The sequence below is a fragment of the Molossus molossus genome, unplaced genomic scaffold (assembly GCF_014108415.1).
Source record: "Molossus molossus isolate mMolMol1 unplaced genomic scaffold, mMolMol1.p scaffold_m16_p_3, whole genome shotgun sequence".
NCBI classification, from domain to species: Eukaryota; Metazoa; Chordata; class Mammalia; order Chiroptera; family Molossidae; genus Molossus; species Molossus molossus.
Window position 1 is genome coordinate 40,208,412 of NW_023425366.1, and position 27,323 is coordinate 40,235,734.

The 27,323-nt window shown below is 40.5% G+C and overlaps 1 protein-coding gene across 4 annotated transcripts in view; it reads right to left on the reverse strand.

Moving 5' to 3' along the window:
* DEPDC1B (DEP domain containing 1B) overlaps nucleotides 1-26,129 on the reverse strand; it is a 62,419-nt gene extending 36,290 nt beyond the window's left edge. For 2 of the 4 annotated variants that reach the window (XM_036279316.1, XM_036279319.1), the window contains exons 1-2: nucleotides 26,038-26,129; nucleotides 16,971-17,236 (exon numbers count right to left, since the gene is read on the reverse strand). In XM_036279316.1, the coding sequence (XP_036135209.1) occupies nucleotides 16,971-17,236; nucleotides 26,038-26,085 (314 nt within the window). In that variant the 5' untranslated portion in view covers nucleotides 26,086-26,129. Of the gene's footprint in view, nucleotides 1-16,970; nucleotides 17,237-21,686; nucleotides 21,811-24,169; nucleotides 24,288-26,037 lie in introns of those variants that run through there. The other 2 variants (XM_036279317.1, XM_036279318.1) reach the window with 2 other exon arrangements.
* Between the last annotated feature and the right edge of the window lie 1,194 nt (nucleotides 26,130-27,323).

The following is a 27,323-nucleotide window of genomic DNA, read 5'->3' on the forward strand; positions in this document are numbered from 1 at the left end:
GGAGAAATAAATGACATGGAGACCAAAAAAACAATTCAAAAAATCAATGAAACAAAGAGCTGCTTTTTTGAAAAAAAACAAACAAACAAAAAAAAACAAGATTGATGGACCCTTAGTTAGACTCACCAAGAAACAAAGAGAGAGAACCCAAATACACAAAATCAGAAATGAAAGAGGAGAGGTAACAACTGACACCACAGAAAAACAAAGGATTGTTAACAAATACTATGAACAATTATATGGCAACAAATTCGACAATCTAAGCAAAATGGACAAATTTCTAGAAACACACAGTCTCCCAAAACTGGACCAGAAGAGATAGAAAACTTGAACAGACCAATAACAACTAAGGAAATTGAAGATGTAATCAAGACTCTCCCAGCAAACAAAAGCCCAGGCCTGGAGGACTTCATGGGGGAGTTTTACCGAACATTCAAAGAAGAACTAATACCCATTCTCCTCAAACTATTTCAAAAAACTCAAGAAGAAGGAAGACTCCCAAACTTGTTTTATGAGGCTAGCATAATTCTAATTCCAAAACCAGAAAAAGACACTACAAAGAAAAAAAACTACAGGCCAATATCCCTGATGAACATAGATGCCAAAATCCTGAACAAAATACTAGCAAATTGGAGCCAGCAATACATCAAAAAAATTATTCACCATGACCAAGTGGGATTCATCCCAGGGATGCAAGGCTGATACAATATTCGCAAATCAATAAATGTGATACACCACATAAACAAAATGAAAGATAAAAACCACATGATCATATCAATAGATGCAAAAAAGCATTTGACAAAATCCAGCTCAGTAATGTGGGAATAGAGGGATCATATCTTGACATAATAAAGGCCATATATGAAAGATCTACAGGATTTCCGGTCAAGATGGTGGCGTAGGTAAACGCAGTATCGCGTCCTCCCACAACCACATCAAAGTTACAACTAAACTACAGAACAACCATCATTCAAAACCGCCTGAAATCAAGCTGAATGGAAGTCCTACAACTACGGAATTAAAGCAGCAGCCACATCCAGACTGGTAGGAGGGGCGGAGGCGGACAGGCTGGTCCCACACCCACATGTGGTGGATAAAAATCAGGAGGACACCTCGGCTGGGAAGGTCCTTCCTGAGGACTGAGGGGTCCCCGTCCCACACCAGGTGCCCCGCTCAGGGTTCCAGTGCCAGGAAGAGAAGTCCCCATAACTTCTGGCTGGAAAAACCAGCAGGAACTGAAGCTCAGGGAAGCTGACACGGCTGGAGCCCCAGGCAGTTCCTTAAAGGTCCAGTGCAGGAACTTATCGGACTCTCTCCCTCTAAGCTCAGAGGGGAGGCAGCTTGAGGGGCACCAGAGACATGCAGGGAAGAACTGAGCTGTTTGGCACTAAAGCAAGGGCTGGAGAGGGGGCTTTCTCCCGGACAAACATGCTGTCACGTTTCCTTTGTTCCTTTGATGAGCCCTTCCCTGGGGCGGCACACAGCCACCATATCTGGGACTCCAGCAACCTGGCTCACACTGGTAGCCCCGCCCTGGTGACTCCCTGAGGCCCCGCCCTACCCAACTTTCAGGCCCACCCAAGCTGTTGCCACTTGCTTAACCATAGGATTGTCCTGTCTTGGATCCTGCTTCAGATTTTTCTAAATTCTTTCAAACAAGCAGCATCTGATCTCAGCTAGCCCCATACCTCTCGAAATAATACACAGAAACAAACACAGGGAGGCAGCCAAAATGAGGAGACAAAGAAACAGGTCCCAAATGAAAGAGCAGAACAAAACCCCAAGAAAAGAACTAAGCAAAATGGAGATAAGCAACCTAACAGATGCTGAGTTCAAAATACTGCTTATAAGGATGCTCAATGAACTTAGTGAGGGCCTCAAGAGCATAAAAAGGACCAGTCAGAAATGACGGAGGCGCAGTCAGAAAAGAAGGAGGCATTAACTGAAATAAAGAATAATTTATACAGATTCAATAGTAGAGTACGTAAATCCAAGAAGCAAACCATTGATTTGGAATATAAAGAAGCAAAAAAAATGCCCAATCAGAACAGCAAAAAGAAAAAAAGAATCCAAAAAAATGAGAATAGTGTAAGGAGCCTCTGGGACAACTTCGAGCATGCCAACATTCACATCTTGGGGGTGCCAGAAGGAGAAGAGTGAGAACAAGAAATTGAAAACCTGTTTGAAACAATAATAGCAGAAAACTTGTCTAACTTGGTGAAGGAAACAGACATAGAAGTCCAGGGAGCACAGAGAGTCCCAAATAAGATGAACTCCAAGAGGCCCACACCAAAACACATCATCATCAAATCGTAAAAGGTTAAAGACAGAGAGAGAATCTTAAAAGCAGCAAGAGAAAGGCAGCTAGTTACCTACAAGGGAGTTCCCATTAGGCTGTCAGCTGATTTCTCAAAAGAAACTTTGCAGGCCAGAAGGGAGTGGCAAGAAATATTTAGAGTGATGAAAAGCAAGAACCGACAACCAAGATTACTCTATCCTGCAAAGCTGTCATTTAGAATCGATGGCCATATAAAGAGTTTCCCAGACAAGAAAAAGTTAAAGGAGTTCATCACCACCAAACCGTTATTATATGAAATGATTAGGTTCTTTTTGAAGAAAAAGATAAAATATATGAACAAACAAAATGGCAGTGAATACATATCAACAATGGAATCTACAAACAAAATGAACAGGTAGAACAGAAACATTCTCATAGAAACAAAGAACATTTTGTTGGTTACCAAATGAAAGGGGGGTTGGGGGAATGAGTAAAAAAGGTAAAGGGGTTAAGAAATACAAATTCATTGCTAGACTGACAAACCTCAAAGGGAAAGGGGTTGGGGGGTGGGAGGAAATAAACCAAAGAACTTATACACATAACCAATGGACATAGACAATAGTGTGGGGAAAGGCGGGAGGGGGTGGGAGTGGGGAGGAGGGGTCAATGGGGGAATAATGAGGAACATCTGTAATACATTCTGCATTCAACAATAAAGATTTAAAATTTAAAAAAAAAGAAGACCTACAGCCAACATCATACTCAATGGGCAAAAACTAATAGCATTTCCCTTAAGAACAGGAACAAGACAGGGATGCCCACTTTCACCACTCTTATTTAACACAGTACTGGAAGTCTTAGCACAGCAATCAGACATGAAGAAAAAGTAAAAGGGATCCAAATTGGAAAGGAGGAAGTGAAACTGTCATTATTCACAGATGACATGATATTATACATAGAAAACCCTAACCCTCTCCCAAAGCTATCAATAGATTCAATACAATCCCCATCAAAATACCAATGACATATTTCACAGAACTAGAACAAATACTTCAAAAGTTCATATAGAACCAAAAAAAGACCCCGAATAGCCACAGCAATCTTGAAAAAGAAGGAAAATGTAGATGGGATCACAATACCAGATATCAGGTTATACTACAAAGCTACTGTAATCAAAACAGCCTGGTACTGGCATAGGAACAGGCATATAGACCAGTGGAACAGAACAGAGAACCCAGAAATAGACTCAAGACATTATGCTCAATTAATTTTTGACAAAGGAGGCAAGAGCATACAGTGGAGTAAAGACAGCCTCTTTAATAAATGGTTTGGGGAAAATTGGACAGCTACATGCAAAACAATGAAACTAGACCATCAACTTACACCATATACAAAAATAAACTCAAAATGGATAACAGACTTAAATGTGACTCATGAATCCATAAAAATCCTAGAAGAAAATGTAGGCAACAATATTTTGGACATCATACTCAGCAGAATTTTCACTGATACATCACCTAAGGCAACAGAAACAAAGGAATAAAATGAACACATGGGACTATAGCAGACTCAAAAGCTTCTGCAGAGCAAAAGAAACAACCACTAAAATGGAAAGGCAATCCAGTGTATGGGAGAGCATAATTACCAATGATATATCAGATAAGGGGTTAATTTCCAAAATAGAGTACTCATACAACTCAACAAAAGGAAGACAAAGAACCCAATTAAAAAATGGGCAGAGGAGCTAAATAGACACCTCTCCAAACAGGACATACAAATAGCCAAGAGACATATGAAGAAATGCTCAACATCGCTAATCATCAAAGAGATGCAAATTAAAACAACAATGAGGTATCACCTCACACCTGTCAGAATGGCCGCCATCAACAAATCATCAAACAACAAGTGTTGGCGAGGGTGTGGAGAAAAGGGGACTCTAGTACACTGCTGGTGGGAATGCAGACTGGTGCAGCCACTATGGAAAACAATATGGTGTTACCTCAAAAAATTTAAAATTGAATTGCCATTTGACCCAGTGATCCCACTTCCAGAAATATACCCTAAGAAGCCTGAAACACCAATCAGAAAGAATATATGTACCCCCATGTTCATAGCAGCCATATTTACAATAGCTAAGATCTGGAAATAGCCCAAGTGTCTATCAGTAGACAAATGGATAAAAAAGTGGTGGTACATATACACAATGGAGTACTATGCAGCTATAAGAAAGAAAGATGTCTTATCCTTTGAGAGGACATGAAGGGACCTGGAAAGTATTATCCTAAGCGAAACAAGCCAAGCAGAAAAGGACAAATTCCACATGATCTCACTTATTTGTGGAATATAATTAACGTAACAGTCTGAGGAATAGGGTAGACCCAGAGACGAGGAAGTAGGGTACAGACTAACAACTCTCAGAAGAGAGGGAGTTGGGGGGAGGGAAGAGATAAACCACAGAACTTACATGCATGTATGCATAACCAATGGACATGGACAACAAAGCCAGGGGCGGGGTAGGGGGCATGGGGAGGAGGGTGTCAATGGGGAAAAAAAAGGAAAAACATCTGTAACCAAAATAAAATAAAATAATAATAATAATAATAATAAAAAGAAAGAAAGAAAAATCTATTTTTCAATAAAATTGAGAACGTTAAAAAATAACAGAGCTCCCTCTAGTGGGCTCTGTACTCATTCAACATATTTTTCTAGCCCAGTAATGCTATGTAATACGGTGTCATTTAAATGCTGAAAAACTGCTAATGATTACATTTCACAATACTACCTGAAGGTATATCAGGAACATAAAGTGTTCAAGGGAAGAAGAATGAGAGAGGAAGAAAAATAATTAGTTGTCAAAATAAGAAAGCTTTTTGAGCTCCCAGCTCGGAAATCCTTCCTTATTCCATGTGAATAAAGATTCCATTATGAGTAAAGGATCAAATAGGTATTTTTAAGGAGAAGAGAGATGTGATCCAATCTAAAAGCCACTTCTACTTTAGATTAGCAATAACTATTTAAAAAACAAATTTCGTTTGCAATGGAAGAAACTATATAAACTACCTAGGACTTCTAAGAAGTGTACAAGATTTACAGGGAAAACTACCACCCTTTACAATAGCACCAAAAACCAGGAACTACTTAAATATAAATCTAACAAAACTTGTGTACAGTCTGTATACTTAAAGCTACAAACTACTGCTGAGAGATTAAAAACCTAAATAAACTGAGAGATATACCATGTTCATGATTTGAAAGACTCAATTTTGTTAACTTATCAAATCTCTGCAAACTGATATACAGATTCACACAATTTCACTCAAAAGCTTAACAGAAATTTTGTAGAAATAAATAAGTTGATTCTAAACTTTCACTGAAAAGGCAAAAGAATTAGAATAGCCAAAAGAATTTTGAAAAAGAATAAAGTTGGAGAACACACTATCAGATTTCAAGATTTATTATAAACCTACTGTAATCAAGACAGTGTTGTACTGGAGACAAGCTGGCCTATAGGAGTCTGTATGGTGCTGTGTCCCATATGCATACGAACATATGGCCAAGAACCCTGGGAGGGAAGCAGGAACAGCCTTCCTCACCACCCATCGCAGTGACCCATTCCAACTGAAGGTCCTGCTCCCTTAGGAGTGAGTACTTCTGCCAGAAACACAGGGCACTTTGGGCTCCTTGTGGCAGGGAGCAGCACGCAAGACAAGGAATCCCTAACATGGCAGAGGTAACTGATCCTGAGCAGCAGAAAGAAGGCAGGCTGCTCTAACCCTGTTGAGGCAGGAACACCTGTGGCAGCTCTTGATGCTACCGTATACCACCATAACTGTGAATGGGCATGTACAGACACCAGCTGAGACGTGCATGCTTTTCAAGGGTTCCAACTCTCAGAAATGAACGTTTGGGTCACACTACCAGGTAAGCCAGCCAAAGCCTGCCAAGGAGATACGTGAGGATGAGAAAATTTACAATGGAGGGTGGAGAGGGAGAGGATGAACACCAGTTGTAGCCATGAGACCAGCAGCAACAATAGGGGCTGTATTCTTCCTGGTAATTCCCATTTCCCAGACTTTGCCTCAGGAAGAAAGACCCATGAACGTGTGCAAAGGTGCAGATCTGAGCAGCACAAGAAATGATCTGTGCTGGCCATGGAAGTCACAGCCTGTATCTCCCTTCAAGAACCCAACAGACTACAATCTCTAGCTACTGTACCTTTCATGCTTCTCCCAAGAAGCTTCCAGCACATGCATAAGCACAGTAGGGGTTCTGGAGCCAGGCCAATCCTAACAGAAGACACAGAACTCCTCTAGCAGGCAACCTCTGCCCAAGGACTCCCCATCAGCCTCCCCAAAGGCCAGGACTTTCTCAGAACTGTACCCTGTGCTCTGAGGCTCTTCCTACCCAATTCTTCCCCTCTCTAGTTCACAGAAGTCAGACCTGCATCACAATCTGAGGGCTCACCCCAATTCCTGTTCCTTTTCCCTATATCCTTTCCAGGTGCCCCAGAACCCTGGTAATAAATCACTTGCATTATCTAGGTCCATCTTGGCATCTCCATCTCGTCTCAGAGGGACTGAACTAACAGAATCTTCTAGTAATTTGTGCTCATCTATGAAAGATGATTTCACATCACTTCAAACAATGTAAGCACCTACTATGTATCAGATACCACTAGGTAACAGGGTACAATAATTAATACCAGTTCTTGCCTTCAAGAAACCTCTAGGGCAGGAGTAAGCAACCGTGGCCTGCAGGCCAAATCCCACCACTTGCTTTCATAAGTAAAGTTTTACTGGAACAATCATGCCCAATCCCTTACATGTGCTCTGTGGCTGCTTTCACCCTACAGCAGCAGTCAAGTAGTTGTACTGAGGTTGTCTGACCCATAAATATTTATTTATTAACTAGCCCTTTACAGAACAAGTTTGCTGAGCCCTGGTCTAGTGAGACCAGAGATACCCTCAAGACAGAATGTTATCATTCTTACTTTTTAGATGAAGACACAGAGATTCAAAGTGTAAGCAATTTGCCTAAGATCACATGGGTAACAGTAATTCAGAGCTGGGATTCGAACCCAGGCCTGCCTCATTCCAAACCCTGTGTTTGCTATAGCCCTTCCACTACTGAACTGGTGTTATACTTAACCACAGCTCATTTGATGTGGGGAATAACTGAACCACTTAACTCAGGAATAGAGATGGGGTGATTACTGCTTAACTCCTTCCAGTATAAAGGAACCTCTTCACTTACTAATCTTTTGAATTTCTTTCTCAATAAATACAAGGCATTATGCTAGGTTTGGGGGACACAAATAAAAGCAAATTCTTTCACAACCTTATATACCACCACCCCCTACACAGTGACAGGCAACATGTTCTTACATACACCAGTCTTACTCATGATGAGATAATGATGGCTTTTTCTTTTTTAAATTTTTTTCTTTATTGGTTTTAGAGAGGAAGGGAGAGAGAGATAGAAATATCAATGAGAGAGAACATTGACTGGCAGCCTCCTGCATGCCCCCCCCGGGGGGGGGGAGATTTGGCCCACAACCTGGGCATATGCCCTGACCAGGAATCGAACTGGCGACCTCTTGGTACATGGACTGACATTCAACCACTAAGCCACACCGGCCAGGCGATGATGGCTTTTATAAGCAAGTTCCTTTACCTTGATTGACCTCTCCCCCTTGCTCGCCTGGCAAGCACTTATTGATGCATCAATACTCAACCCAAGTGTCACCTCTGAAGCAAAATACTCTCTGATTTACTCAAGTGGAGTTGATTCCTCCAACTTCACCTCCTTCTAATGGCATTTGTGACAATGAATTCTGATTTATCTGTCTTCCTATCTTAATTTTAACTCTTAAGATAGGGTCATGCATCCAAAGTGTTTAGCAGTGAGAAAGGAAAAGGAGTCAGGAAGGGAGGAGGATGGGGAGCAGCATATGTGCGGATCTACTTAACAATGACCCCCCCAAAACACTGAAAGTTCTAAGAAAAGACCAGAACTTAAGTATTAATCAAACAACTGGTGAAATGTGGACTGGACATCAGCTGTATAAAAATACTTAAATAGACTATGCTTTCCGATACTCACATAAAACATTTGCCTGGCCTCTCCCACTTCTGCTTTGCAAGCTTATGAACTCCTCACATCCAGAGAATGGTATCCTCTAACCTTTCAAGGACTTTTATAAATCTTGTCTTATAACCTGCTTATCTCAAGGCAAATTCCCATTCCTCTCAGCAAGTTATGGTTTAGGATTAACTGAGAAAAACTGATTGATACCTATATAATCTTAATTATTTTGTTTCAAGGTTAACAGTGTTTAAGAAGTACTCCTGTTCAATCCACTTTCTCGTCTGTAATGGGAGCCTACAGTGAGCTATGCTCCTCTGATTTTTCTGGCTTCCACTGCTCCATTCCCTATTAACAATAATAACTAGGCATCAGGAATTCAGAGAAAAGAAACCTAGGTAAGGATTTTAAAAAAAAGGATTTTCAAGGGCAAGTTGGCAAAGACCAAGTGGATAAAACAAATAAATATTAAAGGGAAGGGATACAGAAACCAAACCAGAGAGCATGAAACACAGGAACTAAGACCACAAATGAAAGGCCAGGATAAAAAGATAAATCATGGGTTTGAAATTTTTATAAATAATGAAAAAGCCTTAAAAAAGGTTACAAAAGTTCATCAGTAACCAGGAACTGCTTTTTCTGAGTTGAGAGAGTCTACTTCAATGCATTATTTAACACACCTACATGTACAGACATCTTCTGCATCAAAGATGGCAGTGGTGATATAACCTCAGAACTGGTTGGACTTAACAGCCCAATATAGAACCTTCAGTCCAGGGGCCAAGTGTAAGCAACCAGCCTACTACTTCCTCCGGTGAACTCGCTCCTGTGCCTCCGGGACGACCAGGATCCTCAGCTGGAATACGTCCCTGTGTCTCTGATTGCTACAGTCCAGTCTGATCTGTTGCTTAGCTTTCTGGCAGTCCCTATAAGCACAAACATCCTGGGCACTATTTCCTAGGCCCCGAAAGCTGTCCCAGTTTTGCTCCTTCTACCGGCATAGCTTGTTATATCAGTCTCAGTGAGTTCTGGGTGGCAGAAACCAATTCTGGCTAATTTAACCAGAAACTTTGAAACATCCAAATAAATCACAAAATCAACAGGAGAGCTGGAGAACCAGGATTAGAAAAAAAAGGGGAAAAGCTGGGGCAAGGAGGGAAAAGGAGGCCACGGCAGCAGGCACAGCAGGAACCACACGTGACTGTCTAGTGTGAAAGCCACTGCTGGCATCATGGTCTCTGGACACCTCTGCCTCTCCGTACTTCTGTCCTTGCTCCCGCAGGCCACCACTGCTGTCACAAGAATTCTAAGCTGTCCCCTCCTCTTTGCATCCCTCACCTAAGATTCAAAGGCCTAGGTAGGAACGTACCAACTGCCAAGGGTAGGTAGGACCTCGTCTATTCTAGGACACAGACTTTCTTTCTACTCAAAACACTAACCTTGACTACTTTGTCTTTTTAAAATAAGTCTACTCCTAGCCAGGTATTTAATAAACTCCATCAAATGTATCCCTATGACGTCCTGACCCAAAACTTCTGCAACCAGGCCAGTCTCTTGCTTCTTCTCCCAGTAAGGCTGACATGCATTTCTGAGAGCCTCAGTCTTGCCACTTTTGTCATCCGAAACATCATCTCCCTTTCCGTTTCTTATTATTCAGATCCTACCCCACTCTCAGGACCCAGGTTAAAGTCCTCCACCTCCTCCTTTAGGTCTCAAAACACTCCAGTGCACAATGAGTAGGTCACAAACACAATCCCTGCACTGGCCAAACAGACAGTCTGGTGTGATGCAGGGAAATGGTGGGAAGTGTGGCAACCAGAATGGGTTTGCCCCATCTAAAGACTTTCAGATTCAGAATTTTTAAGACACTGTGTTGGAAGCTAATAGCATTAGGTGCCTCTGGGAAGGGAACTGTGCAGCTGGGAAGAGAGGTGAAAGGGAGACTTTTTACTGTATATACTCTTTTGTACTTTGTAAATTTTGAACCACAAGTAAGTATTACCTTCACAAAATACGCAAAATGAGAAGTAAAAATCAGATAGACAAAATTTTAATGACCAAAACACTACACCAGTCAAACAAAATATATGTGCCATCCCAAGGACGGCCAGTGTAGCACCTCTAGTTTATTCTTTGTTACAGGTTCGTTTGGGTTAATTAATTAAATAGCCTTGATTCTGCTACTTATCTTTTCCATATATGTATACTCTATCACAAGAGCCTGAAAAATTAGGGAGGAAAATAATCATGTTATATTTCTTTTTTATCTCCTTCACTGCCTTGGATTGAGAAACACATGATTATGTACTCAATATCTGAAATCATACAAGTTTGGAATTTAAAAAGTTCTTAAAGGTCTAGTTCATCTCTGTAATTTTATAGATGAAAAAACTGATGCCTAGTATGACTAAAGAACTTATCTATTACAGGACAAGAATCTAAGATTTGATGAATAAAAACTAAAGAAAAATCACAGGCACACATTCTGAGCGTTACTATTAAAACAAAGGATGGCCCTGGCCGGTTTGGCTCAGCGGTTAGAGCGTCGGCCTGCGGTCTGGAGAGACCCGGGTTCGGTTCCCGCTAAGGGCACGTACTTCGGTTGCAGTTTGTCCCCGGCCCTGGTTGGTCGTGCGGGTGGCAGCCACTCGATGTGTCCCTTCACGTCGATGTTTCTCTCTCTCTCTCCCTCCCACTCTATCTGTACAAAAAATGGAAAAATACCCTTGGGTGAGGATAAAAAAAAAAAACAACAACAACAAAAAAAAACAAAGGATGTCCACTAGAGGGAGCTAGTTGTCCATTAACTTAAAGGTGAGGATCCTAAAACAGTTCCCTTCAAAAGATCTTTGGGGTAGTAATGAAAAAATTTCCCATACCACTGAAAATGACTAAAGGACCACATACCTAAAACAATGTAAATTCAGATTTCTTTCACTAGAGGTACAAATAGAGACTTTTCAAATCTCTAGCATTAAAAAAATGTTATTAAAAAAATGTAAAACTGATTTTTTTTTTTTTTAGTTTACAGTTCTATGAATTTTAGCACATTTGTATAACTACCACAATCAGGAAACAGAACAAAGAACAATTCCAGTATCCCCCCCCCCCCAAAAAACCTCCCTCCTGCTACACCCCACCATCCACATTCCATGGTATAGATACATATTTATCCACTCATCCATTTGGGTTGTTTTCACCTATTGGTGATTATTAATAGAGCTGCTATAAATATTAATATGCAAGTTTTTGTGTAAACATAAGTTTTCATTTTTCTAGGGTAAATACCCAGGAGCAGGAATACTGAATCATAGCATAAATATACTAACTTTAAAAAACAACAACAACAACTGCCCAACTGCTTTGTAAAGTGACTACCAAGCTAGGCTTCTCACCAGCAATAAATGAGATTTCCAACTGCTCTGCATCCTCACTAGCTCTTGATAGTGTCAATATTTTTATTTTAGCCATTCTAATAGATATGTAGTGGTATTTTGTCATGGTTTTAATTTGCAGTTCCATAATGTTAACTATGTTAAACATTTTCTCAAGGTTTATCTGCTATTTGGTTATCTTTGTCTGATCAAGTATTCTGTTCTTTTTTTCTATCCTCACCTGAGGATACTTTTACATTTATCTTCAGATAGAGCAGGAGGGAGAGAAGACGGGAAAGAGAGAGAAAATCGATGTGAGAGAGACACATTGACTAGTTGACATCCACAATGACCCCAACCTGGGCTGGGGACCAACTGCAACCGAGGTACGTGTCCTTGGCCAGAATCGAACCCGGGACTCTGGTACACAGCCAATGCTCTAACCGGCCAGGGCTGTTCTGATCATTTTTTAATTGGGTTGTTTTCTTACTGTTGAGTTTTGTGAATTCTTTATATATTCTTGATACCAGTCCATTGTCGTTTATGTGGTTTACAAGTATTTTCTCCCATCTGTAGCTTGTCTTCTCAGCCTCTTAACAGTTTCTTTCATAGAGCAAAAGTTTTTAATTTTGATAAAGTCCAATTTATCATGATTTCTTTCTCTTATAAATCTCATTTTGGCATCATGGTTAAGAATTCTTTGCCTAGCACTGGCCGGTTTTGCTGAGAAGTTAGAGCGTTGGCCTGCAGACCAAAGAGTCGCGGGTTCGATTCCAGTCAAGGGTACGTATTTCTCTCCCTCTCTCCCACTCAATCTGAAGATAAATGGAAAAATATCCTCAGGTAAGGATTAAAAAAAAAAAAAAAGAATTATTTGCCTAACCCCAGGGCATAAAGATTTTCTCTTGTTTAAATAAAATTTTTGCATTTTTACATTTAAATCTATGACCCACTTTGAACTTTTTGTATAAAGTATGGGGTTTAGGTTGAGGTTCATTTTGTTGCATATAGAGGATAGATATCCAGTTGTTCCAGCACTACTGAAAAGACTACTCTTTTTCCTTTAAATTATTTTTACCTTTGTCAAAAATCAATTGGTCATATTTGTATATGTTTCTGAACTCTACTGTTTCATTGATCTATATCTATCTCTTCGCCAACATCACAGTCTTCAGTACTGTGGCTTTATATACAGTAAGTCTTAAAACTGGGTAGCATGAACCTTTGTTTTTTAAGTTAAGAACTGTGAAGGTAACAACATTCAATAAAGTTGGCAGTATCTACACAAAATTTTTTAGTTTCAAATTAAAATCAATGTTTTGGAAATAGACCAGGGGAAAAAAAAGCAAATAAGAGGGAAAAGGAACAGAAAGAAAGAGAGAAAAATGAAGTAGGAGAAAAAGAGAAGGAAAAAGAAGAGGACACAAGAGTAACACACCTGACGAGGCAGAAACAGAAAAAGAGGAGGAGAATAAAAAGAAAATGGTTCCCTACATATTAGTTCTAAACCACTACAGGTGAGGCAGTGACTGCCCCTCTGTAAACCATGAACACCTGCGGGGTTATCCGTACCCACTGGAGCCAGCACAGTAGTGAGAGAAGGTCAATGGCCAGGTGTAGGCTCCAGACCAGGGCCCCGCAGCATGCTAAAGATCTACACTAGGCCAAACATTTTCCTCATTAAATAGTCAAAACAAGCAATTACCATATTACACACTTCTATTTTTATATAGCTCATTACATTAGGTTTAAACAATCCTACATAACCATCTGTTCACATAGATAAATGGGGAGATTGTATGATTAGTATATTTCTCTAACTAGAACATGCCTGGTATTTTATTCAGATGTTTCAAAGAGAAAAGTGCCTGGTTCCCTGAGGATGAAATACTCACCTTGTTCACCTCACAGGGTTGTCATGAAGATAAAATGAGATCATGGAAGGGAAACTACTTCACAAATTGAAATTTCTTATAAAAATACAAAGTAGTGTGACTAGCTCTCCTCATCAGAAGTCTAGGCCCATGAAGTTTTGTTACACACTGATGACAGCATCTGACTCAACTCTGAGCAGCCGTTGATGAAGTCTAAAATTGTCTTCACTTGAAGCAAATCCAGAATTCTTTCTAGTCATCAGTATTAGTAACAGGAAAGAAGTGGTTCAGGAAATAACTCTGGGAACTTCCCTGAAACATCTCTTCTGATCAAGAATGTCAGATATTAGGATCTTGCTTTCCTTTCTCACTAAAATTTACTATTTCCTTCTATCTTCTATACTTATATCTTTGATTCTTGAGAAAAAGAATCAGGGTTAACAAATATAAATGCAGTCACAGAACAAACAAGACATACATTTTTTTAAAACTAGAAATAAAATTTGACACATTCCAAAATAAAAGTTTAACTCATGATCATTGTTATAAAATGTGTGTATATAATCTGTCTTTAAACATACTATAATAGCCTTTATATTTCAGGTAGCTTTCTCAACTATGCCCTTCTGTAATTCACAGACCCAGGAAACAACCCATCCCCTGCAATATTTATATAAATATTTAGGCTAACTACGTTTACCTTACCTTTTTTATTTGAGAGCTTCTTGAAGAACACAGCTGATCATTTAATACATATTACACAGTACTTAATACATTACTAGGATTCTACAACTATATAAGCAAGTGTGGACCACAGCAAATGTTTGTTTATTATTCTATGTGTTTACTCATTCACTGATTTATTTAAAAAGCAAGTCAACCTCATGCTGTGAAAATAGAAGCAGTCTGGTGAATTACAACACAGGTTTCAGAAAAAGAGACCTAAATTCAAATCCTGACTCTACCACTACTAGCTGCGTGACTTTGGAGAAGTTAATAACTTTGGCCTTATTAATTTCCTAATTTTAAAAATTAGGATACCACATACATCTACAGGTGTCCAGTTAAATGCCAATTATACAGCAAGTCTGGCACATCATAGGTGCTCTAGAATTTTTGTTCCTTTCCTCCTACAAGAACTCTTAGATGTTCATTCCAATCTTCTTGATACAATTTATAAAGGCTCCTCTTCCTAAAGCCTGATTTAGAAGCATGTTCTGGAACACCTTCACCTTACTGTCTCTCCATCTATTCTCCAATCTAATCTGCATCTAGCTCCTAATCTCCCTTGCCTACTTGTATTATGATATGACTGTAGTACTATTTATTCATCTGCGAGCAGCACTGGAAATAGAGCAGGTAGGCAGCCAGCCCCAGTCTTCCCTGGAGTACTGGCATGTGACAGCGGTGATCCTGAGCACTAGTCCCAGAAACTGAATGTGTGCAACAGCTGCTTTCACATGCATCAGCTTACTCTCCATTCAACGCACATGCTCCTTAACAAGTGATTTACATGTCTACATAGATTTCACCCCCGATTAACCTGAGAACATCAAATATCAGGGGTTAATTTATAGAACTTCCACTCAAGAAAAAGGAAGGCTATGAGTTTTCAGGTGGTAAATAATCAAAGAAAATACTGCTCCCTTTATGATTCACAAGTATTCTGTAAGAAAAATTGGGAGGTTGGGGGATCATTATTTCATGGGTGAATTTAATTTGTGTGTGCACTCTTTTTTAAAGGGAAACATGAGAAGTCTTCGTATTGAAGGCGCATACTCTCACAGTCAGTGCTGGCTGGCTGGCTCTTAGAGCACGATCCTGTTTCACAGTCTGATGACTCTCAGAGCCCCGTGGGACTCAATGAGAGGTACCCATTTTAAGGTGACAATTGAACAGATTAGAAGTTGCTCATCCAGAGAATCTTTTAGCAGTGTGCTGGCTAAATGTTGGTGGGGTACAAGCAATGAGAGTTTCCCAAGAGAAATAATCACTGAAGAACACCCAGTGAAGTGTGGCATGTGGAACCAGGGCTGGAGTTTCAACTGCCTGAGGCTAATAAGCACTATGGTCTTGGAATAGGCCAACATCACACACGATCCTAATTAAAAGTTGGATCAGCAAGTTAGAAATAACTGCCAAATGGAGAAACGACTAATTGGCCAGATAATAACTTGAATCTAGAAGCTGAAGACTGCTGATGAAACTCTGTAAGGAAATTAAATTCTAAATGTACAGCAATATCTGGTCTAGGCCTTGGCACCCTCTCCTTGCTCTGTAGCCTTTCTCGGGAGCTAGTCTTGAAGAAGCCAAAGAAACGGTTGAGGTTGGAAAAAGTCGTTTACTCAAAGCCAGGTATCCCAGTGGCCCCCAACTGCCCTCACAAAATGTGTTGTAAGAGGATTTCTTATTTTTCTGGGGTCAGGCTGCCCTACCTGCTCTATTTCCAGTGCAGCTCACAGTTGAATAGATCGTACCACAGCCATATTATAATAAAAACAGACAAAGGAGATCAGGAGCTAGAGGCAGATTAGGTTTGCAAATAGATGGAGAATCAATTCCTTATTTTTCTGGAGTAAAATAAAGCAAATAATAACAATCCATATTCTCCGCTTCTTTTTTAATCCCTCTCAGTTTCTTACCACTTTGGGAGGCCTCCGCGTAGATAACTCAACAATTCCTCTTTTCTGAACTCATGTGACTTCATTCCTCTTCATCTTCTCCCACTCCCTGAATCTTAGGCAGGGCCTTTCCACCTCTAGCAATAACAGCTAAGCAAGCAGTGGGCAAGGAAATCCAAGCACAGTGACATCCATTTCCCTCAGATTATCTGGTGTAAGTGTCCAATCATAAAAAAAGCACCGAAACATAAGCAAAAATAAAAATTTAAGGAAAAGCAGACATGCATTGTTGCCAAGGTTACTCTGAGGCACCAGGGAATTCTAGTGTAATTCTTCATATAAGCCCTGAGTTCTGCTTAATGATCACACCCACTCTGCCACTAGCCCCCTTGAACACACTTCTCATTGTTCACAAAGGCCAATCCAGAGCTACTGTTTAACCCTATTCAGATTCTCCAGGACAAGTACTAAGCTATGGCCGCCTGCCTGCCAGGTATGCAAAAGCCATGAAAAGATTTCCTTACTGAAAAGTCACTGCAACAAAAGACGGGTGTGGGGTGCTCTGTGGGGTCAAGAAACAGTGCAATTGGTTTTATTGTAACAACACATTCAGTTCTCCACCCAACAAATCACAGGAGAAGCATTCTCCAAGGGACAAGGCAAACTGTTTCACAGACTCTGACAGATGCACTGGTCCTCCCCATGCTCCCCGCCTTCAGAGTTTACTGGTTGCTGTTACCTGTACAAGTGACCATTGTCTTCAAAATCTTCCTGACCCCATTTTCCCTTGACGTCTTCAATAACATGATTCTTCAGGAATTTTTTCAGCAGCTGCACCGTTTGTTTGCGGGTCACTTCAGGGCCAAAGTTTTGATTGCACCTCAGCAGATCATGTAGCCAGTCCACAGCTTCCGCCGCCGAGAAGCACTGTTCATAACTTTTGAAACGACAGCGGTGCTTCCGTAATGGCATCCTAGCACGAAAAAGCTCCACTGTTTCATTCCACTAGGAGGAAAAAGAGAGAAAGGCATTTAGTCATCAGTTGATATTTTTAAAGGTTACTGCATCCAAAATATTTAAGACAACAAATGCAATTTTTCCATTTAGAAGGCTGCCTTAATAGCAGACAGAGCTTTGAAATTTATGTATTTACAAGTTTCACACTCTTAAAAAAAAGTAATTTTTAAAAATGAATTTATTCATTCAATAAATATTTACTGGCCATATTGTCATTAAGATGTCCTATTATGTGAACTTAATGATTTTTTTTACGTTAATGAGAAACATCTGATCAAAAAAGAATAGTAAACTGAGCCCAATATGCTTAATTCACTTCCTGAAACCCTATGTTTAATATTATTTTACCTCACTCAGCAATTTTTTACTGTTTATTCCATGTAAAGCATTATATGGGGAGAGGAAAAAAGAGAAACAGTGCCTGATGTCAAAATATGTTTTAAAACTCTGCAGAACATTTTCCTATTTAAAAATAAATCTAGGGGGCAATAAAAGATAAATGGGGCCAAATATATAGTGAAGGAAGATAATTTGACTTTGGGCAGTGGGCACATAATGCAATATACAGATCATGTATCACAGAAATGTACACTTGAAACCTATATGATCTTATTAACCAATGTCACTCTAATAAATTTAATTTTAAAAAAGAAAATAAATAAATAAATCTAGACATCCACACCTTCATCAGCCATCACTAGAATAAATTAAATGTTTACCTACGGTGTTCTTCCTACATAATTAATCCAATGTCTTTAAGACCCTGGGTTTCCCACCCATCCTCCTCCTAAAAGTCCTGCAAACTCAGTCTTACTCTCATACCCATTTTCTCTCCTCTCACTCTTCTCTTTCAAGCATATCATTTCCCAAGCTGTGAATTTTATTTTCCATCTCCCTTCCTACTGAAATCAGATTTTCTGATTTTGCTTTTTTCTTCCAACTATAGTTTTGATCTCAGCATGTTCTGATTTCAGTATATTCTTTTGTTTTGCCCAACAATGGTTCCTTGTTTTCTCTTCTGATCAGGCCTTTTCTTCCAGGTTTCTCTTCATACTCTCTACTGCCCAACCAGCTCTGCAACTATTGTCCCATTTCTCTTCTAGCTTTGATCACTTTCTCAGCCACAGTAATAATTCCTGAGTCTACATCAGGTGCTTAAGGGGCAGAAGTAGGCAAGGTCTGCGCAAGCATGTGTTGGGGAAGGTCATCAAGAAGACATGAGCACTGGTTGGACCCATAAGCTGGACCTGAGCAATTGGAAGGCTCCCCATACCCTCCCCAAGTTTGGAATATATGTTCCCACTTGCCTTCCCTGCTCCCAGAAGCTGCTCCAAGGACACAGCCTTGAGAGAGAAATGTAGTGATGAGACTACCTGGACTGTGTACATGACTAAACCCGGTTAGGGCTTCAATATAAACTTTTAAGATTTGGTGGGTGGGTATGAAAAACTTACTCATCTTGCTGCCACCCAAGACAATTCACATATGTAAGTTTCCTCGCTTATTAAACCCGCCATCGACAAATCTTGAGTGATCTGCCTTTTCCTTTTGACTCTCCCTGCCCGCCCTGTACAGAAGCCACTTTCAGATTATACCTAGGAAGCTCCCAAAGAGGTTGCAACCCAACAGCATGCAACCTGGACATGTAGCACAGTGCACAGCACACAGTACAAATACTTAATTGATCTCACTTTTTCTGCTTTTTAAAAACCACCTTCTAACTTTTTGACATTAAATTCCACTCTGACTCCCACTCATGTCTTCCTCCTGGCCAAATTCAAATATCTTTTTGCCTTATGCATATTAATTTTCCTACTTCATTTGACACTGTTAAAAGCAATTGCCCTGGATAGCTTGGCTAAGTGATTAGTGTCAGCCCACGGACCAAAGAGTCACGGGTTCAATTTCGGTCAAGGGCACATACCTCGGTTGCGGTTCAGTCCCCGGCCCTGGTCAGGGTTGTATGGGAGGCAACCAGTGGATGTGCCTCTCTCACATTGATGTTTCTCTCTGTCTCTCCGACTCTATCTGAAGATTAATGAGAAAAAAAAAAAAATATATATATATATATATATATATCTCCCCTCAGGCGAGGACTTAAAAAAAGTAATGCTCTAAATTAAGTTGGTCCAGATTTTAAAGTGTTTTTTTTTTTTTTTTTAATTTCTTAAAAACACATACAGAAACAAGGCAAGCCATAGAGTAGGATAACATATAACCAAAATTTCTAAAACAAAACAAAACAAAAAATTCAAAGCAAGAACAAAAGACAGACACTCCAATAGAAAAATATAAAAAACAAGCAGGCACTTCACATAAAAGGATCTCCAAATTCATCATAGCATATGCAAAGATATTCAATTTCATTGATTATCAGTGAAATGCAAAAGAAATCCACAATGTAATACTACTACATACCTACAAAATGGCTAAGATGAAAAAGATAGGCAACATTAAGTGCTGGTAAGAATGTGGAGTAACTAGAAATCTCATACATTGCTGGGGAAAATAAATCAGCACAATCACTTTGGAAAACAGGTTGGCAGTATCTATAGCACACCTTATAACACAGCAATTCCATTCCTAAGTATATAGCCAACAGAAATGTGTATATATGTTCACCAAAAAACACACTGTTCATAGTAGCAATATTCTTGACAGACAAAAACAACCCAAATGTCCATCAGCATAAGAACAGAAAAATAAACTGTGATTTATTCATGCAATGGAATGCTAGAACAGCAATGAAAACTATTGCAACATGCAATAACATAGATAACACAGATAATATGTAATGTTGGTATAAGACCAGATATAAAAAGTAAACACTATGATTCCATTTACATAGAGTTAAAAAGAAAAATGAATCCATGGTATTAGAAATCATAAGAATAGTCGTGGTTAATATGTTTGGAGGTGGATAATGGGAGGGGGCAGGGGACTTCAGCAATGCTGATAATTCTACATTTCTTGATCTGGGGGTTGATTACATGGGATGCTAACTGTGAAAATTCATTGAGTTCTACACTTAAATTTTTTGAACTTTTCTATACATATTATGCTTTATAAAAAACTAAAACAAAACACACACACATACACACACCCATATATATGCACACAAATACTCATTTATTAAAATCCTCATTAAGAGCAATCTACAATTTTAGATTACCAACTGTAAGTTGGTAAATATGAACTGGCTCGTTGTGGAGGGAGGTTGGAGAGGAAATCGAGCGAGTTGAGGAAAGAGGGACTGAATGTAAACAGAGGGAAAGCAGGGCAAAATGGCTAGAACTACACAAAGAACAATAGAAAGAGAACCCATGAAGAGTCCATAAACACTGATATAACTTTATCTGCCTACCTACCTTACCTGGTAATTGTGAAATCAAATGAAATCATTGCTACGAAAGCCCTTTGTAAAAGATAAAGGATTCCTCACATACAAGGATAATACATAAAATTTTCAGGATAACCTCTTAAAACAAATTAGGGGATTCAATCCATTCTAGAGCTAAAGAGAAACTTTGAGGCAAAATCAAGACTCAAGGAAGACTCTGAAATTGGTACGTAGTATTCTGGTACTTAGTATCAGAATAAGATCTGAAATCATGTTCTATGGTCTCTTCCTCAAGTACCTATGAACATTAACATGATTTTAAATAATGTCCATGCATTAACAATTTTTTTTAGTTCTCTGCTGACACCTAGCTTTCATTTTAGTCCTGATCAAGTATGTTGGAAGGTGGCGAGGAAAGGTTACTAAAAAAGATTTTCAGCCCTGGCCAGTTTGGCTCAGCGGTTAGAGCGTCGCCCTGCGGTCCGGAGAGACCCAGGTTCGGTTCCCGCTAAGGGCACGTACTTTGGTTGCAGTTTGTCCCCGGCACTGGTTGGTCGTGCGGGTGGCAGCCACTCGATGTGTCCCTTCACGTCGATGTTTCTCTCTCTCTCTCCCTCCCACTCTATCTGTACAAAAAATGGAAAAATATCCTCGGGTTGAGGATTAAAAAAAAAAAAAAAAGATTTTCATTTATTTTATGTTGACTGAATTATCATAATCATTATCAACTAAACTTAATTCATAATACTTTATGTATTACACAAATATAATAAAGACATGCTCTCTGGGACCCAATATTTTGAAATATAAATAAATTTCAATAAATAAAATGTATTAAATAAATGAAGTCTATTAATTTAATCAAGATGGTTAGCAGTTCCTCTACTTATTTTAATTACAGAATGCACATTTTAACAAATTAAATGCGAAAGTATATACAAGAGTCTGCCCTGTCTCTCTCCAATGCTATAAATCTATCAAACATATACACACATATATAGAACTTTCCCCTTTGCTGTTTATTTGCTTCCTTTATAAAGAAACGAGATCAATCATCTGTACACATTAACCTACAATTTGCTTTTGCATTTAACATACCATGGATATCTTTCTATGTCAATACCTGTAGATCTCGCCCATTCTTAGAATATAGTCATTCCTTGCCACTTCACACTTCGACTTTCGCGGCTTCACTCTATCGTGTTTTTTTCAAATATATTCACTAAAAAGTTGATCGAGACAGTGAAAATGATACAGCGTGTGTTCAGTTGTCTAAGTCAATTATACACCCCTGTATTACAATTAAAATTAAAATTACTGTACGTATGGACTGTAGGCCTATGTATTTGAGCACCCCAGGAAGCCTTCAACACCAGGTGCACCCGCTAGAGTCTGGAACTGATTAACCGCAATAAACGAGGGATGACTATACATGAGTTTCATAATACGTTTGATCATTTTCTAACTGATGGGCACATAACTATCATAATTTAAATCAGTTTAGCAATTCACACTCCTAGCAACAATGAATAATCCCACTGCTTTATCTTTGGCCATACCCAGATGTTATCATTCTGTCAACCATGTACAAGAATTGTTATCTCTATGCTTTGGCTGCATTTTCCTATCTTCATCTTTAATCACTTTTATTTCTTGATCTGAGACTTACCATTTTTTCTATTGGATTATTTTTCTTTTTAATCAACTTTAAGAACCGTTTAAATCTAAGTGCGCATAAATCAGAAAAGCTAGACTGTTTTGCTTAGCTCAGTATCCCCACCACCAAGGATCGTGTCTGACATACAGTAGGCATATTCAATAAATATATATTGAGTGAAGAAATATGGACTATTAACCCTTCATTAATATTTTTAGATATGTTTCTCCTGTCTTTTCAATTTGTTTATGTGATCTCTAGCTTTGGGAAGGTTTTGTTGTTAATGATGATGTTGTTTTAAGGAAACAAATATAATTGTATTCTTTGTAGCTTCAAGGTTTACTCTTTTAAGAACGTTTCCCCAGCCCTGGCCAGTTTGGCTCAGCAGTTGGAGCGGCAGCCCGCGGACCAAAGAGACCCGGGTTCAATTCCAGCTAAGGGCACATACCTCAGTTGCAGTTTGTCCCCAGACCTGGTTGGGGTTGTGCAGGTGGCAACCAGTCAATATCTCTCTCTCACATCACACTGATGTTTCTCTTTTTTTCTCTCTCTCCCTCCCACTCTGTCTGAAGATAAATGTAAAAATATCCTCAGGTGAGGATTGAAAAAAAAATGAAAGAAAGTTTCCCCATTCTGCTCTGGCCAGTTAGGCTCAGCGGTTAGGGCATCAACTCCAAGAACTGAAGGGTCGAAGGTCCGATCCCCAGTCAGGGTAGTGCAGGAGGCAACCAATCAACCAATCAATGTCTCTCTATCACATCAATGTTCCTCTCTCTCTTTCTCTTTTACTGAAAATTGTTTAAATCTACTGATCCTTTATTTAAACTTAATTCTGAGTTATCTGTATCATCTGATGAAACTGGTGAACTTGAAAAGACTTACAGCCATTATTGAATCTGAAAGCAAGAATGTACGCCAAAGATTGTCTAGTCCAATTCCCTCTTTGATTGAGGCTTAAAAGGTGAAGTGACTTGATCAAGTTTGCACTGCTAGTATGTGGCAAGTATAACTAGATCTAAAAATTTGTTCTTTCTGAATTCCATGCCCAGGTGCTATATTATTATAGCACCACGATCATAATATTTTTGGTAATAAAGGAAGGAAATGGAAAAAATATTCTGGAATAAAGAACAGGAAGCACATTTTTATTAATTATTCACATAATTTAATTTTCTGCTTAACTTCATCAATTTTGGCTAAACTAGGCTTGAATATCACTTCTTAGGGACTGCAGATTTCTACAGTAGAAAGCACTTTTCTTTATTAAGTTCCTTTGATAATATATTTTTATAAGGGAAAGTTTATTTAGAAAGTTACAGAGGTCACAGAAGGGCCCTTGGAGCTTAGGAGAAAGAGATATACATGCCTTGAGGGATGAAAGGGGGAGGAGAGGCATGCTCCAGGAAAGACAGAGCAGGCCCTGGGGAAAGATGGGGATGGGGAGAGGCTCCAGGGTAGGCTCCACAGAGAGCTGCCTCCTTTGATAACATTTTAATGTGACTCAGAATCAGGCACTGTCTAATTCATAGCACTCTGCATCTATAAAAAGTGGCACTTCACTCATTTCTATGAATATGAAACTAAAAAAAAAAAAAAAACAGCTCCAATTATGATGTAATTTATTTATTTTTATTTTAAAGCAGGCAGAATGAGAACAAGTTGTGCCAATATCCAGAGCCTCTCTCTGTTTCCTTTGCATAAGTGATGTGAATATATTGGGGGAGAGAGGAGGATGTGTTATTTTCCTTCCCCAAAGAGAGTCAAGTTTTTGCAAGACACTGATAAAGCACAATCTCTAGTTCATCCCTGATATTGGACCTACCAGATGGTTTCAAATGGTAAAGACAATTGTGAAGCAGAAGCAGATATGAAAACATTATTTTTAAAACACTCTATTTGTTCCCTACCACACCATCCATCATACCTCTTAGAGGCTAGCCGAAGAGAAAACTTAAGTTTGTATTTGTTGATTTTTTTTTTTAATGACTCATTCTGGGTGTCTATAGTAGACTGTTTGCAAAGATGAATGCAATCATTCCTCTCATCCTCTTCACAGGTACCTTTGTGATGTGACTACAATCCTGTCCATAAAGAAGTGGAAGTGAGTAGGGAATCTAGTCAATAATACTGTAATAACTAGTATGGTGTCAGGTGGGTACTAGATTTTTGGGAGGGGGGAATCACCTCATAAGTTATATAAATGTCTAACCACTCTGCTCTACACCTGAAATATTAAATGTCAACTGTAATTGAAAAAAAAATTTATTTAACAAAAAGGAAAGTGGAGCTGAATTTCTACAATCTGGAATTAGCTGTTTGACTTGCTCTGACCAGTGAGAGGTAAACAAGTTATTAGCAGAAACCTTCTTTTGGTTATGTTGGAACTGCTATAGCTTATGTGAAGATAGCTGGCCCAGCTAACAGCCAGAACTAAGTCAAAGGGCCATCATAAACCATCCTATCCTAGTCAAGTCATCAGATGACCGAGGCATATGAGTGGCCCCAACAGAAGAACCACTGACATAAGCCAACCAAGCCCAGATTGCTGGCCCACATAATCGTGGGCAAGTAACGGTTAAGCCAAATGAAACACACAGATTTCACAGGTCCCCTGAAATCACACATATAATTTCATGAGTATGTGGCATGTGCACTATTCCATAAAGAGGAGATTATAAGATTCTCAAAGTGGTCTATGAGCCAAATGAAAAATTAAACAACCATCTGCCCCAACCATAATTTCTCCTAGGAGCTGGCTTTCTTAGCTCTGGCTTCACCCCATGGCTTCACCCCACTGGTCATCTGACACTGGCTCTAGAAAGAAAAGGAAACCCTAGTTATATCCCCCATTGTCCCACAATCCTAATTTTTTCCACATAAACGAATCTAGTTGAATGAGAGTTTGGCACTTAATTCCCATCTTTTCCTGAATATCCGTTAGGGTGCATAGAACAAGGAGACTAATTCCCAAGTTAAGATGTGACCAGAAGTAGTGACAGACCAAGGAGATAAGTCCCTTCCTCCCAAATTACCATTAGGCTTTCTTTCGTAGAAAGCTGTCTAAAAACCTGCCATGGACATACCAAACTGTCACCTTATTCCTTTACGGTAATCCTTGGAAACAGAAATCACTAAAATTATTTCCTCCAGGTCATAAAGAAATCAAGTAAATACTCCTTAGAACCATAAATACCAAAACTCTTCTCCCAGGATAAAAGACAGCACCCTGAACCATCAGGGCAGGGCCTGCCAAGGCTCCTTCGGACCAATCAACCAGGCCAAGCCCTCCTTTGGGTCAGTGATGAAAAAGTCAGCAACGCCAGGCACCGGAAATGTGGTCAGGACGGTCGGTTCTGGGCACCGTTAGAACGAACCTCAAGTGTCACCACAAGTGACAGGACGGAGACACGCCCTGCCCGACTGCAGGAGGGGGTGGCCCCAAGATGAACTAGGTTTCCTCTCCGGGCCGCAGGCCTAGGATTAACTCAGGACAAAGAGGCTGGGGACCGGGAGGGGGGCACCTGCTCTTCCCCATTCTTCAAATTGGGAGGTGGCATTGATTGCCAAGAACACCGCCAAGGTCTCGGGAACAAAGCTGCGACCCCGACAGCCTGGGCTCCAGGCCCCGCTATCCTTTCTTCCAGCAATGTCCGGAGAACGGCCGCCCTGGCCCAAACACGTCCCGCTCCAAACCGGCGGCCTGCCCTCGAGGGGCGAAGACTGACCAGTCGGAGGGAAGCCGGGGAACGGCGGGGCTGGAGGCATGGCCCAGGCCCCCTCCTGCCCACTTACCAGCTTGGTAGCCCGGTACGGCCCGGGCCCCACGATGCGGTGCTCCATGGTTCGCGAACGGCGGCGGCGGCCACGGCAGGCTTATTATCTCCACGAACACTCGGAGCTGCAGTTTGAATCGCGAGCCCCGGTGCAGCGGGCGCTGATTGGGCGGCGCTGCGGCACGTGACGGGAACTGCTGGGCGGGGCCGCCGGGACCCACGGGGTGGGGGCGGGGCCGCTGTTTCCAGGGAGTCCCGCTGCAGACAGAGCTAAGGAGGAACTTGCAACCGGCACCAGCTGGGCTACCGACCCTCGCCCCACTTTGCGCACATTCCCGGGCGGGTGTGAACCGGCCGTGCAGGGGTGTCCCCGCCACGCCGTGGGGCGAAGGTGGCTGGAGTCCCCCTCAGACTGCTTCACAGCCTGTCCACCCCGCATACACAAGCTTTCACTGCAAAAACGTCGATGAAAGTCTGTAACTCAGTGACCGAAACCGGCGGGACTGGATAGACAAATCCCTGTCCGCCCTTCCCAGTGCGCCGAGAACCTGGAGGTGCTGCCAAGATTGGAAGAAGGTAGTGAAATGAAGCGAGCGGACAGCGTCTACAAGTGGAGGGACATTTAAAAACTAGATAAGAACACTTAGCCGCAAGGAGTGTCGACAGCGTGTAAGAGCAACAAAGAGCTGGCAAAGAGCCCCGATTCAGCTTTTCTGTGTGTTCTTTTGGCAGAGTAGGCTTTCCCTTAAATTTAATATATAGATATAGATGATATAGATATAGATATAGATATAGATATAGATATATAGATATAGATATAGATATAGATATATAGATATATCCTCACCTGAGGACATTCTTTTGGTTTTTGTTCAGATAGAGTGGGAAGGAGAGAGAGAAATATCTATGCAAAAGGGACACATCGAGTGGCCACCACCCAACCAAGGCCAGGGACAAACTGCAACCAGGTACACGCCCCGGGCGGGAACTGAACCCAGGTCTCTCTGGAACCAAACCCAGGTCTCTCTGGACCTAAGGCCAACGCTCTAACCGCTGAGACAAACCAGCCAGGGCTTCTATATTTTGTATCAGACTGAATTTTTAAGTCCTTTGCCAGAGGGCTGTGAGTTATTTTTTTACTGCTCAGGATTTTCCCCACCTAGGAATTGGTCTGATGTTCAATTTTTCAAAAGGACTAATGACACCCTAGATGGTTTGGCTCAAAGGTTAGAGCATTCATTGGCCCACAGACCAACGAGTCCGGGGTTTGGTTCCCGGTAGGGGTACATACCTGGGTTGCGGGTC